Genomic DNA, 19,773 nt, shown 5'->3' with positions numbered 1-19,773 from the left:
AGCATGAGTTAAAGCAACACAATCAGATGATTAATCCTGCATGCCTACAAAGCAGCATATATGTAAATGTCATTAAGTTTAGTTCTTTGTGAATTCCAAGAATCGAGGATCGGATCCCAAAGGAGCCACTGTAATTAATGAATTGACTTCACACCAGTAGAGCATGAATTGGACATACTGGCTGGCTGTCTAAATCCAGAATTCATGTCTTCTGCAAACAAAAATGGCAATTTGAAACCTTAAAGGACCACTCTAGGCACCCAGACCCCTTCAGCTTAATGAAGTGGTCTGGGTGCCAGGTTCAGCTAGGGTTAACCCATTTTTTTATAAACATAGCAATTTCAGAGAAACTGATCCAGCCCTCAAAGCCTCTAGTGGCTGTCTCATTGTCAGCCGCTAGAGGCGCTTGCGTGATTCTCACTGTGAAAATCACAGTGAGAGCACGCAAGCGTCCATAGGAAAGCATTGATAATGCTTTCCTATGAGACCGGCTGAATGCGCGCGCAGCTCTTGCCAGGTGTGCCATTCAGCTGAATGGGAGGAGAGGAGGAGGATCGGAGGAGAAGAGCTCCCCGCCCGGCACTGGAGAAAGGTAAGTTTTAACCCCTTTCCTCTCCCCAGAGCCCGGCGGGAGGGGGTCCCTGAGCGTGGGGGCACCCTCAGGGCACTATAGTGCCAGGAAAACGAGTATGTTTTCCTGGCACTATAGTGGTCCTTTAACCCCTTAAGGACCAAACTTCTGGAATAAAATGGAATCATGACGTGTCAGACATGTCATGTGTCCTTAAGGGGTTAAGAGGGTTTAATTTACGCTTGAAATGAAAATAATAACACACGTTCTGTGTAACGTGAACAAGTTCTGAAATGCAAGAATAATGTATTCAAAAGACGACGTCATGTGTAATGATTGTCCACACAGTTATAGCAATTAGCCAATGTGCATTTTAAATAACTCTGTTTAACCCAGAGGACTGAGCCTGGCTGGATAAAACCACCTTGAAATAACTCATCATTAAACGTGGATAACTACGATCAATGATTGTTCTGACACCAGTATAAAGAGTTTCTCCAACCCAATGTGTAAGAGGTTTTTTTTACTGTATTTACAATCCCACGAGAAAGTTAAATACATTTTATTGAATGTTCTGTGTGGTGTCAGATGGTAAACATCGATTGAAACATTTTACTAAATCAAGGAATCGCGATGGTGTTTAATGAGTTTTCAAACACTAAATAATAAAGAGCTTGATTTAAATGGAAGTTATAGAACTGCAATGTGTCACCAGGTGTGAAACCATGACATTGTGTGATCTGGAAGAACCAGTTCCCATGATCAGTTTAATTTGGTATCTCTAAACCTTTAAGAATTACTCCTTTTGGTGGGGAGGACATTTTCTGTGTAATATGCCCTATGCACTATCTATAAGGTCCTCTCTCTCGATTTGCAGTATAACCTAAGCAAATGAAAAAAGCATTTACTCATTAGGAATCCAGCTGAACATACTTCCACTCCACAAGACCTTTGAATGTTTACTGTTGTGTCCTAATAGAGAAACCTGTGATTAGACAGTTTCGCTTGCGTGTAATCTGGTATGGCAAGGAGAGGGACGGAGGGGGGAAAAGAAAGGAGGAAGGTTTTAAAAAAAAAATCTGTGTTTGCATAGTGGTAGGTGGAGGGAGCACAAAGTGTGTGGGAGGGAGGGCAGTGCTATCTTTCCCTTGAAGGTACTCTGTGTGCATTGATGACAAATGCAAAATATGCACAGAATTGACATTAGGCAGCATGGAACAGAGTTCTGAGCAGCCTAAGTGACGTGTGCCGGGGGTGCCATTATCCACCAGCACACACGTAAACATTACTCAGTATGTGAAATGCTTCAAGCTCAAACACCACATTTGGTAGGTACTACCAGGAACAACCCACTGCCACCCGCTGCATACCAGGAACAACCAACAAGACTTACTGTTTTGTTTTGGAGATGCTCTTACTCAGCCGTCTAGCCATAACTAGCAGCAATGTATCTTCCGCAAGGCTAACAAGGCATTTGCCTTGGGCGGCACTTCCCAGGCAGGCGGCTAGTTGATATCCAGACTGGAGGTGAAGGAGCGCTGATTTGTGAGCTCTCCCTGCTCAGCTCCCTCGAGCGCCACAGAGTGATACAACTAGCTGCCTGCCTGCATGCCCAAACAGCTCGGCCAGCAGCCCCACTGGACCCCAGGTAAAAAAATCCACCCAGCTTTCCAAAAGATAGGGAGGCTAGGTGGATTTAAATTAAAATAAAAAAAATAACAATCTGTAAGTGTTGGGGGGAAATGTGTGTGTGTGTGTGTGTGTGTGTCTGTCAGTGTGAGTGTCTGTCAGTGTGTCTGTGAGTGAGTGAGTGAGTGAGTGAGTGAGTGAGTGTCTGTGAGTGAGTGTCTGTGAGTGAGTGAGTGAGTGAGTGAGTGAGTGTGAATGTCTGTCAGTGTGTGTCTTTGAGAGAGCCTGTGTGTCTGAGTGATTCTGTGTGTGTGTCTGTGAGTGAGTGAGTGAATGTGTGTGTGTATGTCTGTCAGTGTGTGTGTCTATGAAAAAAGCCTGCATGTCTGAGTGATTGTGTGTGCGTGTGTGTGTGTGTGTCTGTGAGTGTGTGTCTGTCAGTGAATCTGTGTACGTGTCTGAGTGATTGTGTATGTCTGTCAGTGTGTGTGTGTGTGTGTGTGTGTCTGTGAGTGAGTGTGTGTCTGTGTCATTGTGTGTATGTCAGTGAGTGTGTGCATGCCTGTCAGTGTGTGTCTGTGAGTGAGTTAGTGATTGTGTGTGTCTGTCAGATTGTGTCAAATCAGAGAGTGTTTTTGAGTCTGTCCTTGACAGGAAGGAGTGGGGCAAATTAGGGGGTGCCTGAGTTTCGTCATGCCTGGGGCAGCAAAGATCCAAAATACACTACTGATCACTAGTTGGCCATTGTCAAAGTCACTCAGATCTTTTCCCACCCCTTAACAGGTGCTACTGTAATGATATAATCAATGTTATTCATGTCACCTGTCAGTGGCTTTTAATGTTGTGGCTGACCAGTGTACTATAGTTCATCATTGGGTACCTAATGTTAACCCCTTAATGACGAGTGACGGACGAGGTTCGTCACAGAGGGGAGACCCTTAACGACGAGTGACGGACCTTGTGGTCACGCTGTAAAATTAACCCCAGATCGCCGCTATTGCGGCGATCTCGGGGTTAATGGTGCTCCGGTCTGCCTCTGTATTAGAGGCAGACCGGGAGCACCCGATCGGGCTGCCCCAGCACCGGTGCTCGCTCTGACAGCCTGTCAGAGCGAGCACATGTGCTCAGTATACTCACCTTCCGCCCCCTGCACTTCCGGGTTCTGTGTGAACTGCAGGGAGACGGATAAGTGCTGATCCTGCCCCCTGTGTAAAAAAAATAAAGTTTATTTAAAATCCCACCCCCCTTTACCCATTTTAATAAAAAATTATCCCCTTCCCTGCCAATTGATCACTGACTACAGTGATCAATTGGCAGGGATTACATTTTACTATGATCTGATTATTTTCTTTTTAACCCCTGAGGGTTAATTCTTTTTTTTTAACCCTCAGGGGTTAAATTAATTTTATTAATTAATTTAAGTATTTTAAAATTATATATTTAGCTAGCTGGGGTGGGTGGAAGTTAGTGGGGAATTGGGGGATTTGGTGTTAGGCTAACTAGGGGTTAACATTAAAAAGTTTTAAAATAAGCTTTAGAAAGTAAAAAATTAAGTTAAAAAAAGTTTTAATAACGTTTAAGTAAAAAATAAAAAACACCCCCTTTTACCCAGTCCAAATAAAAATTAACCCCTTCTCTGCCAGTCAATCACTGCCTACAGTGATCAAAATACAGATCACAGTATTATACTGTGATCTAATTTTTTTTAACCCCTGACAATTAACTTTTATTTATTTTTTAACCCTCAGGGGTTCAATTTATTTAATTAACTGATTTAAATATTTTATAATTAAATATTTTGCTTGCTGGGGTGGGTGGGACGTATGGGAAAATGGGGACTTTACTGTTAGTGCTGTTTACAGCTAGTTAGGGGTTAACAGTAGAAAAAAAAGCTTAGAAACATGTTAAATCTGTAAAATCTGTTTAGGAAAGTTTAAAAAAATTAATAAGCAAAACAAAAGTTTAAAAACTAGTTTTAAAAAGTAAAAAAAGTAAAAAAAAAAAATACATTTAAAAATGCTCATTACCCCTACACCTGGAACAAACTAGATAAAAAATGATCCCACGCTAAGGTGCAAAATATGCCTTTTGAATTACCCCTGGGTGTATTCTTTAATAAATAGTATGTGTTTGTGGGGAAGTTTCAATAACCAACCATCTAAACTACTCCAAATTGGAACATGGACACAGCATAAAACTTCAAAGTTAGAAAAAAACTGAATGGCTGCATCTCAAATGTGCCCCTTCAACATCCACATATACCTGGCAAAGGTACATACGGGGTATTGCTGTACTCAGACCACATAGCTGAGCCACATATGAAGTATTATACAGTGGTAGTACACATAAGGTTTGCAAAATATACTGTGCAAACTCACTTTGTGTGTCAAAAAAGCAGAAAAAACGCTTATTACCACTACACTTGGTACAAGCTAGCGGAAAAATGATCCCACGCTAAGGTTCAAAATATGCCTTTTGAAATACCCTGGGATGTCTTCTTTAAGAAATGGTATGGCTTTATGGGGTATTTGGATTATATAGTCTGGTAAAATACTTTAAAATGGGACATGGGCTCAGTGTAAAAATGTAAAGTTTGAAAAAAATATACCTTTTGAAATACCCTGGGGTATCTACTTTAAGAAATGGTAGGCCTTTGTGGGGTAGTTTGAATTTAAAACCTGCGAAGATGCTTGGAAATTGCACATAGGCCCAGCGTCAAAATTCAAAGTTCGGTAAAAACTGATATGGCTTGGTCTCCTATATGGCACTGTAGCTTCACGAAATAGTGCCAAAGACATTCATGGTGGGTGTCTTTTTACTCAGAAGACTTAGTTGAGTATAATTTTGGGGGTTGTGTTTTTTTTTTTTTTGAACAGTCAAACTGTTATAATATCCCAAATGGAAGCAAAGGCTCATTAAATCCGTCTCTCAAAATTACTGTGAATACTGAAAAGGACAGGTCTCCTATATGGCACTGTAGCTTCACGAAATAGTGCCAAAAACATAAAATGGGGGTGTCCTTTTACTCAGAAGACTTAGCTGAGCATAATTTGGGGGGTTTGAACTTAGTGGCACTTATGAAATATACAAAATGCCCAGCAAAAATGCAATCCATATGTAAAAAATGCACAAAATTATTTTTTACCACATACTTTGGCATATATTGGTGAAAAAATGGGGGCATGTTAAGGCACAATATGCATCTTATGAGATACCCTGGAGTGTCTACTTTTACAAATGGTAGGCCTTTGTGTTTTTTTTTGAACAGTCAAACTACTGTAATACCCCAAATGGAAGCATAGGCTCATTAAATCCGTCTCTCAAAATTCTACTGTAAATATAAATACTGAAAAGGACAGGTCTCCTATATGGCACTGTAGCTTCACGAAATAGTGCCAAAGACATACAATGGGGTGTCATTTTACTCAGCAGATGTAACTGAACACAAAATAAAACTTGTACAGGAATAGCACACACCAACTTTACAAAATACACATGAGAAGTTCTTTGTTATAAGTTTGTGTGCCAAAACCCCCCAAAAAACACAATTTTACTCCAATATTTAGCAGAGCTTGGTGGTGAAATGGCTACGTAGAAAGTGTCAAAACAACCTTAGGTAAATAGCCTGTGATGTCTTCTTTATATAAATTTATACTTTTGTGTGGCAATTTAGTTTTCTTTTATGGCTATTAAGCTTACAAGACAAACATACCAAATTCTAAAATCGCTCCACATTAAAAGTTTATTTTACTCCTTGTGCTTTGTGACCTGTAACTACCAAAAAAACTTAAAATCCCAGACACATTATATATTCTGTAAATCAGAACTAAATGAATTTATTTTTAATTACTTTCCTTAAATCCTTAAGACCGGAGGGCGTACAATTACGCCCTATTTTGAGCGGCTCTAAACGTCGCAGGGCGTAATTGTACGCCCTCTGGTCTTTTCTTACTACCCGGTCGCCGGCGATCCCACGCCGGCGTTCGCGGTTGGGGGGACTCCCAGGGAACCCCCGCGGCACGTCCTTCCTCTTCAGCCCCCCTGGGCCATGTGAGAGTGAGGTCCTTGCGAGGACCTCACAATCACATGGCCGGGTTAGCTGGCTCAGGCATTGCCAGCAGGGGGACTGCCTGTAATGACAGTTAGTCCCCCTGCTGGCTGAAATCAAATAAAAAAAAGTTAAATCAGTGTAAAAAAAAAAATTATATACTTAGATCATATATATATATATTATATATATATATGATCTAAGTATATATATATATATATATATATATATATATATATATATACACAAATACATACACACACATACACTGTCTAGGTGTATTTTACTATTAATAGATATATAATTATATATATATATATTAATTTCAAATTACACGTAGACTGATACTGATTAAATATATATATATAATTATTGTTATATATATATATTTATATATAATATTAAAAAAATGTAAATACGTAAAAAAATAAAATAAAAAAATAATTAAAAATAAATAATTAAAATATATATATAGATGTGTGTTATTTCGTTCTAACTGTATTGTGATATTAATATATATATTTATATCAAAATACACGTAGAACGCAATAATATATATATATATATCTATATACATAAGTATATACGTATATATCACTATATATACCTATATATAAATAAAAATATTTTACAAAAATTAAATATATATAATTATATATATATATATATATATATATATATATATATTTCCTGGCCATATCCATGGCAGCACAACATTGGGTAGCTCCTCCCTATCCCCATTGGACAATTGGACAGGAATAATAATTAAGCCGTATAAGTACCACCTCCTGCCCCTCCTTCCCCAGTCTTTTTTTCCTGTCCTATCCCTAGGACATGTCGGTCTTTTCAGACTGCAAAATTTTCTTTTATGGCTTACCCGAGGATTAGTTCCTCTGGCCCTTGGGGAGTTCACCCTCTTTCCCCTGGGAAGTCTCCAGTATACGGCCCTGTGCAAAGGTGTCCCCCTGGAGAGAACCCCTTTAGTGACCGGGGGTTTTTCCTTCCAATTTCCCAGTGGTAACATGGGAAGGAACATGGAATTTGGCGGGGTTCCGGTTTGGTATTTCCCCACCAGGATCAAGGTAATATGGTTTGGTATTTACCTGCTGTTTTTTTCTTTCATTTGGCACTTTTTCTCTGTAAAGTTTTCCGTGGAAGCGTTCTGGGGTCCCCTGGTTACATGTTTCCCTGCACGGCGTTCGGGAGTCTCCTGTGCGCCTGCGCGGCGTTCAGGGGTCTCCTGGGCGCTTGCGCGTTTTTCGGGGACTCTGGGACGCATGCGCGGCATTCGGTTCTTTCTGGCGTTCGCATAAACGCGCGAACGCCATTGTACGTATTAGCGCGTTCGCGCGCAAATCTGTTCTTTGATATCTAATTAGGCCGTTCGCGCGTATTTTCGGTCATCTGCGCATGCGCGATGACGTCAGACGCCCTTTTAAAGCGCCAGACCTCCTTTTTTTTTGGTCAGTTTGAATTTTCAGCTTCCTGGAGAGTTTCTGGCACCGTTGAGATTTAGGGATTGTTGGTTCTTCGCCTTTTTCTTCTAAAGTAAGTTTTTTTGTTTTTCCCATTTTTTGTTTGGTTTCTTGTAGTTTTTCTTCTTGGTTTTAGTTTCGCTGTTCCATCTATTATTTATAGATGGATTCGCGCTCAAGATCCAGGGAATCGGAGTCTTCTCATCATAATAGGTCACAATCTAAGCGATATAGGTAAGCCATCCTTTTTTGGGAAAAAGTTGATATTGATTTTATAAATAACTAAAAGAGTGGTAATGTACTAATGTTCACGTTTGGTGTATTACAGTGATAAAAGTACAAAGACTTCAGGATCGTCCAAAGGGAAGTCGCCCAAAAGGACGCTGTGTATATCCTGTGATAACAGAGCCATAGAAGGGAAAAGTCTCTGTTCAAATTGTCTCTCAGCAGCTGCTGGACCTTCTCAGTTAACACCGGACTTTAGGCAGCTTATCAAGCATGCAGTTGCCCGGGGCATCAGAGAGGTTGGTAAGACCCACAAGCGACCTAGATATTCTGAGCCGTCAGAATGGTCTCCTGATAACTCGGAGGATGAGTTTATGGATACAGCTTCGCTGAGAGACTTGGCTTTTTCCTCGGAGGAGGATGCTATGCCTGATCCTGACTTCCTGATACCTGTGGAGGTGGATCATTTGATTGCTCGGGTCAGAGAAACCCTTACCTTGAAAGAACCCTCGGAGGAGGAACCCTCTACATCTAACCGCTATTTCTCAGATCTTAGAAGGAAAAGAGCGGCTTTCCCTGTGCATACCACTATTAGTGACCTTATTAAAGAAGAATGGTCCAGGTCTGTTAGGAGATCATCTGCAAAAGGGAAGTTCTCCAGATTATGCCCGTTTGATTCCAAAGATGCTGAAACATGGGATCTTCCACCCAAGGTTGATGCTGCGGTGGTTAGGCTAGCCAAGCGCACTACCCTGCCAGTGGATGATGCAGGCTCCTTCAGGGATCCAATGGATCGTAAGATGGAATACTACCTGTCTAAATCCTATGTAGCCTCAGGCACAAGTCTCCACCCTGCCGTTGCTCTCACGTCTGTTTCAAGAGCTATGAAGGTTTGGCTGCAGGAACTGGAAGGGGACATCAAGAGGGGCAGAAGCCGTTCCTCTATTGTTGATGCCCTAAAGGATATGCGTCTAGCGATTGATTTCTCTTCGGAGGCCGCAGTGGATCTGGTGAGAAACCTTGCTAGAAATATGTCCTTCTCGGTTTCCTCCAGGCGGGCACTCTGGCTCAGATCTTGGGCGGCCGATGCTTCCTCCAAGAATAGTTTGTGTTCTCTGCCATTTCACGGGAATATGTTATTCGGTAAGAATTTGGATGAATGCATTAAGAGGGCGGCTGAAGGAAATAAAGCCTTTCTACCCCAAGAGAGGAAGTATAAAGGATCCTTTCGTGCCCGGAAAGAGTACCATTCCTTTCGTGACAGTAGGTCCTACAAGCCTGGTAGGGAATACTCCAGATTTCAACCAAGGAGAGGTGCCCCTTCTGGGAACAGAGGAGGCAGGTCACGCGGTTCATCTTCCTCTAAAGATCCGAGGAATCTATGACTACGTACGGCCAAAAACCGAAGGTGTCGGGGCTTGTCTTCTCCAGTATCTTTCGAAATGGACCAATTCCACAAGCGACGTTTGGGTGCTGGATATTATTCGGAGAGGTTACCTGCTAGAATTCTTCAAGCATCCTCCCAACAGGTCCTTTCACCTCACAAAGTGGCCAGGAGACAAGGAAAAGTGCATGGCCCTACAAAACTTCATCCTTTCCTTGCAGAAGGAGAAGGTCATCGTCAAAGTGCCAGCAGGCGAAAGAACTCAAGGATTTTACTCCCACATCTTCTTAACAAGGAAATCCTCAGGGGGTTGGAGACCCATTCTGGATCTGCACAGACTGAACAAGCATCTGCACATTCGCAGATTCAAAATGGAATCCCTGCAGTCTATAATAAAGGTTGTGTCACCCAACCAATGGATGCTGTCTATAGATCTATTAGACGCATATTTTCACATACCCATTGCCCAAATCCATCAGAAGTTTCTGAGGTTTGCTGTAGAAGAAGGTCATTTCCAGTTCAGGGCCCTCCCCTTTGGACTGAGCACAGCCCCAAGAACGTTTACAAAGGTCCTGATTGTTCTCATCGCAGAGCTCAGAAAGCAAAACATTGCTATTTACCATTATTTGGACGACGTCTTGATCTTAGGAAACAACATGGATTCTGTGACATCCCAGGCTATTACCAGCATTCAGTTTCTGCAAGCTCACGGCTGGAAGATCAACACCAAGAAGAGCCACCTCCACCCAACACAATCTATGGTTTACTTAGGTGCCCATTTCAACACTCTAAAGGGTACTGTCCAGCTCTCATCAGTAAGAGTACTGAAACTCAGGAGGTTATTGAGAAGAATGCTGAAATCCTCGGTTGCCCCTGCAAAGGCGGTAATGAGCCTCCTTGGTTCCATGTCCTCCACAATAGGTCTGACCAGATGGGCTCAGTGGAGAATGAGACCATTCCAAGCCAACTTCCTGAGTCAATTCTCATCCGGGAACCTGTTCCAGCCCATCAAACTTCCCCTGAAGGTACGCCATTCTCTGATCTGGTGGCTAAACATAAAACACCTATCCAAAGGTTTTCCATTAGGGGACATCGCATGGAGGACCGTGACAACGGATGCCAGCCAGTGGGGTTGGGGCGCTCATTATCTCCACGACTTTGCGCAAGAAGAATGGAATTTCAGGACAAGCGATGTTCATTCCAATCTGCTAGAACTTCTGGCTGTCCTCAAAGCTTTGAAACACTTCTCGATCCATCTCAAGGGTCAATGGGTGAAGATAAGGACGGACAACTCCACCGTGGTATCCTATGTCAATCACCAAGGGGGTACCAGGAGCTGCAAGATGATGGAAATAATGAATCACCTGATGTGGTGGGTTCAGAGAAACCTGGCAGGCATTATAGCCATCCATCTCCCAGGGAAACGGAATCAACTGGCGGATTTCCTCAGCAGATCCAGAATAGATCCAGGGGAATGGTGCCTAGCTCACAGGGTATTCCGCATGATTGTGGACAAGTGGGGTCTCCCTCAAGTAGACCTTCTAGCCTCTCGGGCCAACAGGAAGGTAGCCCTTTTCTTCACGAAAGAAGAAGACCACCTGGCACTGGGGAGGGATGCCTTATCAAGCCCCTGGAGGTTCAGAATGGGCTATGCGTTCCCCCCGTTTCCACTAATTCTACCGCTCCTGAGGAAGCTGAGAACGGAGCAGGTGTCTCTCATCCTGATTGCGCCTTATTGGCCTCGGAGACCTTGGTTTCCTCTGCTTCTGAGTCTTTCGGTGGAACCTCCTCTCCCACTCCCCAAAGTTGCAGATCTTCTGTTCCAGGGTCCTGTAATGCATCCAGACCCTGTCTCTCTCAACCTTATGGCTTGGAAACTGAAAGGAACCGTCTGTTGAACAGAGGATTCTCCCAGGCCGTTATTGATACTATGCTGAGGGCACGTAAGCATTCCACTGCAGCCACTTATTATAGAGTGTGGGAGGTTTTCTCCAACTGGGCCCTTCACAGAAATGTGGATGTTCAAGATCCCTCCTCCTCCAATATTTTGGATTTCCTGCAATCTGGCCTTGCTAAAGGACTGAGCTATAACACTCTCAAAGTACACATTTCAGCCTTGTCCGCCCTAACCAGTCATAGATGGGCACTGGACTCTGATGTCATCAGATTCATCAAAGGTGTCCTTCAGATGAAACCTCCTATTAAACCATTTGTCCCATCCTGGAATCTCCCTCTGGTTCTGGATGCCATGAAGCTGAAACCTTTTGAACCATTTGATTCAGTTTCCCTACAGGTTCTCTCTATTAAGACTGCCTTGCTGGTGGCCCTAGCCTCTGGCAGGAGAGTTTCTGAGCTCAATGCTCTATCCATCAAAGAGCCTTTTACTATCTTCCACAAGGACAGAGTGGTCCTCCGTACGGTTCCTGTATTTCGACCTAAAGTCACCTCCTCCTTTCACATCAATGAGGATATTGTTCTTCCATCTCTGAGGTCGGACTCCCATGAAATGGGGAATTCTGCTGACCTGTCCTCTCTGGACCTAGTGAGATGCCTCCGGATGTATATTGATAGGACTTCTGCTTGGCGTTCTTCTGACAGTCTTTTTGTCCTTCATAGCGGCTGTAAAAAGGGCTCACAAGCTCCCAAATCTGCCATTGGCAGATGGATAGTAGCGGCTATCATTCTGGCTTATCAGTCCGCCGGATATCCGGTCCCTGTGGGTCTTAAAGCCCATTCCACTAGGGCTCTCTCTTCTTCCTGGGCAGCGGCAGCTAATATCTCCCCTGAACTCATTTGTAAAGCAGCTACATGGTCTTCCTCTAACACTTTCATTAGGAGCTACCAAATTGATGTCAGAGCAGGGTTGTCTGATCAATTTGCTAAATCAGTCTTGTCTGTATCCAATACCTGATTTCTGTGTCTGTCACTTGTTGTGGTGTTAATACACTTTGCATTTATAATTTTTTTTGAGTCTGTGCCTCTTTCCCTCCCTGGTTTATTGCTTGGGTATTACCCAATGTTGTGCTGCCATGGATATGGCCAGGAAAATGGAAAATGTATTCATACTTACCGTAATTTTCTTTTCCTGGTTATATGCCATGGCAGCACAAGGGTCCCACCCGGGGCTATTGCTGGAACACGTGACTGGGGAAGGAGGGGCAGGAGGTGGTACTTATACGGCTTAATTATTATTCCTGTCCAATGGGGATAGGGAGGAGCTACCCAATGTTGTGCTGTCATGGCATATAACCAGGAAAAGAAAATTACGGTAAGTATGAATAAATTTTCCATTATACATATATATACACATATGTGTATATATATATATATATATATATATATATATATATATATATATATATATATACATACATATATTAATTCTACACATATATTTATGTAATATTTTTACATAATTAGGTATCCTAATTAATTACAATTAGCGGGAGCTGCCTGACAACCCATGCCGAAAGTATAGGGAATTTAATTTGCTAGCACTATATTTAACCCTATAACTTTCCAAGACACTATAAAACCTGTACATGGGGGGTACTGTTTTACTCAGGAGACTTCGCTGAACACAAATATTAGTGTTTCAAAACAGTAAAGTGTATTACAACGATGATATCGCCAGTAAAAGTTAAGTTTTTTGCATTTTTCACGCACAAACAGCACGGACGATATTATTAACACGGACGATATTATTGCTGCAATACTTTTTACTGTTTTGAAACACAAATATTTGTGTTCAGCGAAGTCTCCCGAGTACAACAGTACCCCTCATGTACAGGTTTTATGGTGTTTTCAAAAGTTACAGCGTCAAATATAAGGCTTGTGTTTCATTTCTTTCACATTAAAATTCGCCAGATTGCTTACGTTGCCTTTGTGACCCTATGGTAGCCCAAGAATGAAAATTACCCCTATGATGGCATACCATTTGCAATAATAGACAACCCAAGGTATTGCAAGTGGGTTATGTCCAGTCTTTCTTAGTAGCCACTTAGTCACAAACACTGGCCAAATATTCGTGTTTTGCTTTTTTAACACAAAAACAAATACTAACGCTAACTTTGGCCAGTGTTTGTGACCAGATGGCTACTAAAAAAGACTGGACATACCCCATTTGCAATACTTTGGGTTGTCTACTATTGCAAATGGTATGCCATTATGGGTGTAAATTTAATTCCTGGGCTACTATACAGTCTCAAAGGCAACGTAACCAATCTGGCAAATTTCAATTTGAAATATAACACGCTATATTTGACCCTGTAACTTCCCAAAACACCATAAAACCTGTACATAGGGGGTACTGTTTTACCTGTGAGAATTTGCTGAATACAAATATGTGTATTTTATTGCAGTAAAAGCAAACAGTATTATGACATTGACAGTTAAAATGTCATGTAGAACTAAAAAAATACTTATTTTCTCCCATTTTTTTCATATTAAATTAAGTTTTATAGCTAAATATTTGATATTAAATGAAAGCCCTGTTTCCCCTGAATAAAATGATATATATAATAAGTGTGGGTGCATTTAATATGAAAGAGGTGAATTACGGTTGGACAGACATATAGTGCAAATGCCAGGTTTTGTTTACGTTTTGTTCTGTTCACAATGTGTACATTTGGATCAGTCCTTAAGGGGTTAACCTGCACTAATTGTGCACACATTATTATTGCAAAAACTGTAAAAAAACACACAACATTTTAATTTATTTTGCATTTCTTTTGTATCTTTTTAATAATAAATAAGCATTTATATATATATATGTTACATCAAATTTAAGCCCTTTCTGTCCTTTAAAAAAACGGTATATAATATGCGTCAGTACAATAAATTAGTAAAATGCAAATTGCAGTTGAACGCAAATAGCAAAAAATGCAAAAAATGCCGTTGTCATTAAGTGAAAGACAAGCTTCTGAAGCTCTGTCCTTAAGGGGTTAACCACTCTTTACGTATTTGTTTTCTAGATATAAAGCTACAGTAGCAACATGATCTGGATGTTAACATATTGAATCCTCTCAACATTATGGGTGAGAGCAGCGTATTCCAAACTAAAACGTGCAAAATAATGATTGTAATTAGTTGACATGTTAGTTCAGTTAGATGTGAGCGTGCGCAGGGAGGTTTCTTTCTGCTAGCCGCTTGCAGTGCTGGGAAGAGGTTATGGCGTTATGCAGTTAAGACCTACTTTGGGCCAGTGAGACATTTATTACAATATAAATAGATTAGTTAGCGATTAGCTCTGAACACAATGTAATCAACTGAACAGTAACTTCTATTTCTTGATATATTCTATGTGCTAATTTCTTTCACGTAATACATGTACTTTACTCCTACTGCAGGGGTTAATAAATAATTACTACACAATGGAGTTGACCTCATATTAATGCATGATTTACATTATCCATTAACATGCAAAAATGTACAAAAAATAAAATAGATTCCATGGATGTTCCTGTGTTTTTTAAACTCAGGCCAGACCAGGAAATACATGAGAGCCTTTCATCCAACCCTTGCACTCCCATTATTTCCAAAGGGAGAGTGGAGCACTGCACATACATACTTCTCCCATGACCACTTCAAATCATTAAAGTGGTCATTTTGGTTGGATTAACCCTTTAACATAAAGATGCAGAAGGAGGATCAATCATGACATTATGTTTGTCAGCAATTTGAGCTACAGTAGCTCTTCTGTGTGAACGCCAGACAGACTATCCTTCGCTTCCCATGTACATCAATGAGCCTTCGATGCCCATGACCCTGACGGTGTTTCACCAGTTGTCCTTCCTTGCACCAGTTTTGGTAGGTATGAACCACTGCATACATGGAACACCCCACAAGACGTGAGCTTTTGGAGATACTCTGACCCAGTCCTCGAGCCATCACTATTTGGCCATCGTCAAAGTCACTCCGATCTTTTTGCCTGCACATTTTTCCTACTCCAACACATGGAATTCAAGAACTGACTGTTAACTCGCTGCCTAATATATCTCACCCTTAACAGGTGCCATTGTATCAATAAAATTAATATTATTTACTTTACGTGTCAGTGGTTTTAATGTTGTGGCTGATTAGTGTACAATAGTTCATCATTTGGTACCTAATATTAACTCCCTCTCCCATGTTTTTTGTTTTTTTTCTAGATATACAACTACAGTTAGGGAAGAAAACAGGGCCAACTATTCTATCCCAAATATTTCCTATGAGGATCTGATTATAGCCAAACCGAGCAGAAGCGTAACAAAGTAGCAACATGATCTGGATGTTAACATATTGAATCCTCTCAACATTATGGGTGAGAGCAGCGTATTCCAAACTAAAACGTGCAAAATAATGATTGTAATTAGTTGACATGTTAGTTCAGTTAGATGTGAGCGTGCGCAGGGAGGTTTCTTTCTGCTAGCCGCTTGCAGTGCTGGGAAGAGGTTATGGCGTTATGCAGTTAAGACCTACTTTGGGCCAGTGAGACATTTATTACAATATAAATAGATTAGTTAGCGATTAGCTCTGAACACAATGTAATCAACCGAACAGTAACTTCTATTTCTTGATATATTCTATGTGCTAATTTGTGCTAATACATGTACTTTTACTCCTACTGCAGGGTTTAATGAATAGCTATTACACAAATGAGTTGGTTGACCTTATATTATTGCATGAGTTTGATAATGCATTAAAATACAAAAACGTGCAAAAAATAACATAGATGTCATTGAAGTTCCTGTGTTTGTTGATCTCCTCGCCAGACCAGGAAAGAAATGAGAACCTTTCAACCAATCGTGGCACACCCATTATTTCCAAAGGGAGGGTTGAGCATGTCTTATAAGCCATGGCCCAGGACCAATTGCTAAATAAAATGTGCTACCCGAAGAAGCTCTATTCATGAAAGGACATACATGAAATCCCTGCTTAAACTTATAGAAGCCATAGATGAGTTCTATCAACTTCCTGATTCCATCCAATGCTTTTTTAGTGAAAGCAGCGATAGCTATAGCTCCGATTTTGGCTCCTTCAAAGTTCTCGGACCACAATTAGCCCCCCTTAGATATGTTAAATGGGCACTCTGAGAAACATAACTATAACTCAGTGTGGAGATTATGTTACATGTGTCTTGGTGCACACTCTTTACCAAACTGTTTATGATTGATTTTAAAAAAATATGGAACTTGCCACAGCACCCATAGCCCACCCCACCCCCCCTCCCATTCGGCAGCACAGATAGTGCTGAATGGACCCTTCCACATTCTTAATGTAAATGTCTCCCGATCTGGACAGAAGTGAATGGCTGAGCATTCTGTCTGTGAGTAATTTCTAGGGTGAATTATCAAAATGCCAAAACCTTTTCAATATCTTTTTGATTTTTCATATGACAAAGAATTGACACAGACTCTTTACACATCTAGACCAGGATGACTATGAAGGCTCTACCCCCACCGCAAAATTATTTGGGGGTGTATCCTCTGCTTCCCCTTGCTTCCCCAACCCATGTTGTCAGGGCAGTAAATAAACATTGAATGGCCCCATCTCCATCCTTCCAAGCTGTGTTTGCAGATTAAAAATAACATTTTCGGTTTATTTTCATACAGATAGGTCATGTCCAAAGATGCCATATTTCATTGGGGATCATTCTTTATATTACTATATAAAAAGATATAGGAACAATACTGTTGGATCATTGTATTTAGAATTTTGTAAAGTTTGGTAAGTGACTGAGATTGCATCATATGGTGGTAAGCACTTTAAGTATGTAAAGTAAGTAGCCGTACCTTGGAGGGTCTGATCCCAGAGTAAATTGCTGTAAATGGGACTCCTCTCTCTGACAGCTCCCTAGTGAGATTTCCAATGTATTCATCTGCAAATAAATATTGATCGCAAGTTTAACAGTAATCATATCTGGACTGTGAATGATTTTTACTATATTTTTTAAAGGAACACTGTAGTCACCTAAATTACTTTAGCTAAATAAAGCAGTTTTAGTGTATAGATCATTCCCCTGCAATTCCATAGCTCAACTCACTGTCATTTAGGAGTTAAATCACTTTGTTTCTGTTTATGCAGCCCTAGCCACACCTCCCCTGGCTATGATTGACAGAGCCTGCATGAAAAAAAAAAACTGGTTTCACTTTCAAACAGATGTAATTTACCTTAAATAATTGTATCTCAATCTCTAAATTGAACTTTAATCACATACAGGAGGCTCTTGCAGGGTTTAGCAAACTATTAACATAGCAGGGGATAAGAAAATCTTAATTAAACAGAACTTGCAATAAAGAAAGCCTAAATAGGGCTCTCTTTACAGGAAGTGTTTATGGAAGGCTGTGCAAGTCACGTGCAGCGAGGTGTGACTAGGGTTCATAAACAAAGGGATTTAACTCCTAAATGGCAGAAGATTGAGCAGTAAGGCTCCAGGGGCATGTTCTATACACCAAAATTGCTTCATTGAGCTAAAGTTGTTCAGGTGACTATAGTGTCCCTTTAAATCCACCTTCTTTTTTGAATTGTACAGCATTTCTACCGTGCAGATTCATTATAATCTAAAAATGTTTTTCAAATACAAGAATCTAGAATAAGTATTATTTCTTGCCCTGGTATAGCTGCCTTTAGAAAATTAATAGTAATAATAAAAATATAGCATTTATCCACAAAATTGAATATATTTAAATGGACAGACAAATCCTCCTTTACCATTTAAATGTAGTTTCTCTAATAAAGATATTTCCTCTAATAAAGACATTGACGAAGATGAGGAGAAGAAAAATAATTGGGAAACACTTCTGTGTGAGAACACTTCTCTATGTCTGTGTTCGTTTGAACTGTATCGGCCTTGGTAAGAGTTTCCATACAGTCGGATGATGCAGAGACACAGAGACACAGAGAACTAAGACAGTCACCTCTAGCTTTTCAGACTCCCTCACTGACTAGAGAGATAAGGTTTTTTTAAAACTGCAATATTTACCTTGCAGGGTTAAGTCCTCCCCTAGTGGCTGTCTATTAGACAGCCACTAGAGGACACTTCCTGCTTCATAGCACAGGTTTTCTGTGCTAGAGCGTCGCTGGACGTCCTCACGCTGTGTGAGGACCTCCAGCGTCGCTCTATTCCCCATAGGGAAGCATTGAAATTCATTTTCAATGCTTTCCTATGGGGTGCGCTATTGCGCATGCGCGGCATTGCCGCGCATGCGCATTAGGTCTCCTCGGCCGGCGGGCGAGATCAGTCTCGCCCACCGGCCGACGTAACCAGAAGGAGGAGCGGCGGAGGAGGAGGAAGCAGCGACGTGGGACCTGTCGCTGCCCCTGGTAAGTGACTGAAGGGGTTTTCACCCCTTCAGCAACTGGGGATTGGGGGGTGGGAGGGAGAGGGACCCTCCAGTGCCAGGAAAACGGATTGTTTTCCTGGCACTGGAGTTTCCCTTTAAGTAAAGGCTATTTATGAAGATGGCAAGGATCAGTTGTGGGAACCTTAATGACCTTCCCACCCATCCACCCTAAAAAGTTATGTTAAATGTTTTTTGTTTGTGTGTGTGTCTTCTTTCTTCTTTTTATCGTAACTAGCTAAATTCCACAATAACCAAGCCAAGCTGACTTGTGGAGTCGCAGTCTGCTTCGGACTCATTGATGCAAAGTTTTGAACTGTCTGTTGGGTAATCCCCCCAACAGCCTACATGTTATTTAACCCCTTAAGGACCAAACTTCTGGAATAAAAGGGAATCATGACATGTCACACATGTCATGTGTCCTTAAGGGGTTAAAAGTTACATTCTGGCAAGTTAAATAAAATTTGATAAAGTGGCAACATGACCCTATCCACGTTAAGTTATGATTCCTGTGTTTATCTGTGGAGCATGCAAAAGAGGTATGATTATTAATAAATATTGAGGGCGATCCCTACCACAGTGTGGCAACCATGTCTTCTTCAGCTCCCCTCCACACCACCATGGATCTCTCACAGTCTGCTCCCAGTGCCCTTATTTTATATTATATTAAATTAAAACCTAGCCATCCATAGGTTTTCTGGATGAGATGGCCACGTTATGAGCTGGTTGTTTTATTTAGTGGGCATTTGTTGGTGGTTTTGATAACACTGCGTTAAAATGCTGCATTTCCTGTACAACTCAATATACGTGTCCTTTTAACGTGCTGAAGTACCCTTAGAAACAATGATGCGTTACTTAGCATTCCAAAGAAGGCAGATAACAACTGTAGCTATAGCTACCAAGAATGTCACTGACCTTTGCTTTTAAGCAAAGAACAACCATATTTATACAGAAATTTATGCTGACATGTTGTCAACTAAGCACTGGTCAAACGAGGCTCTCTGATGGGCTTAAATTCAATTTATACAATGCTCCACTATTATATCCCAGCATCGTTTGATCTCATTTTAATTTGTCACAGTGGAAGACAAGTCAGATGAAGTCAAATGACAGCACGCGTT

At 41.1% G+C, this 19,773-nt stretch overlaps 1 protein-coding gene across 1 annotated transcript in view; it reads right to left on the bottom strand.

The window, feature by feature from the left end:
• LOC134602193 (V-type proton ATPase subunit S1-like) overlaps window positions 1–19,773 on the bottom strand; it is a 65,793-nt gene that overhangs the window by 26,957 nt on the left and 19,063 nt on the right. The window contains exon 6 of the mRNA XM_063446814.1: window positions 17,105–17,190. Coding sequence (XP_063302884.1) covers window positions 17,105–17,190 — 86 coding nt within the window. The remainder of the gene's footprint in view (window positions 1–17,104; window positions 17,191–19,773) is intronic.

This window comes from Pelobates fuscus, chromosome 3 (genome assembly GCF_036172605.1).
Source record: "Pelobates fuscus isolate aPelFus1 chromosome 3, aPelFus1.pri, whole genome shotgun sequence".
Lineage (NCBI taxonomy): Eukaryota > Metazoa > Chordata > Amphibia > Anura > Pelobatidae > Pelobates > Pelobates fuscus.
This window is presented reverse-complemented; position numbering and strand designations above follow the sequence as displayed.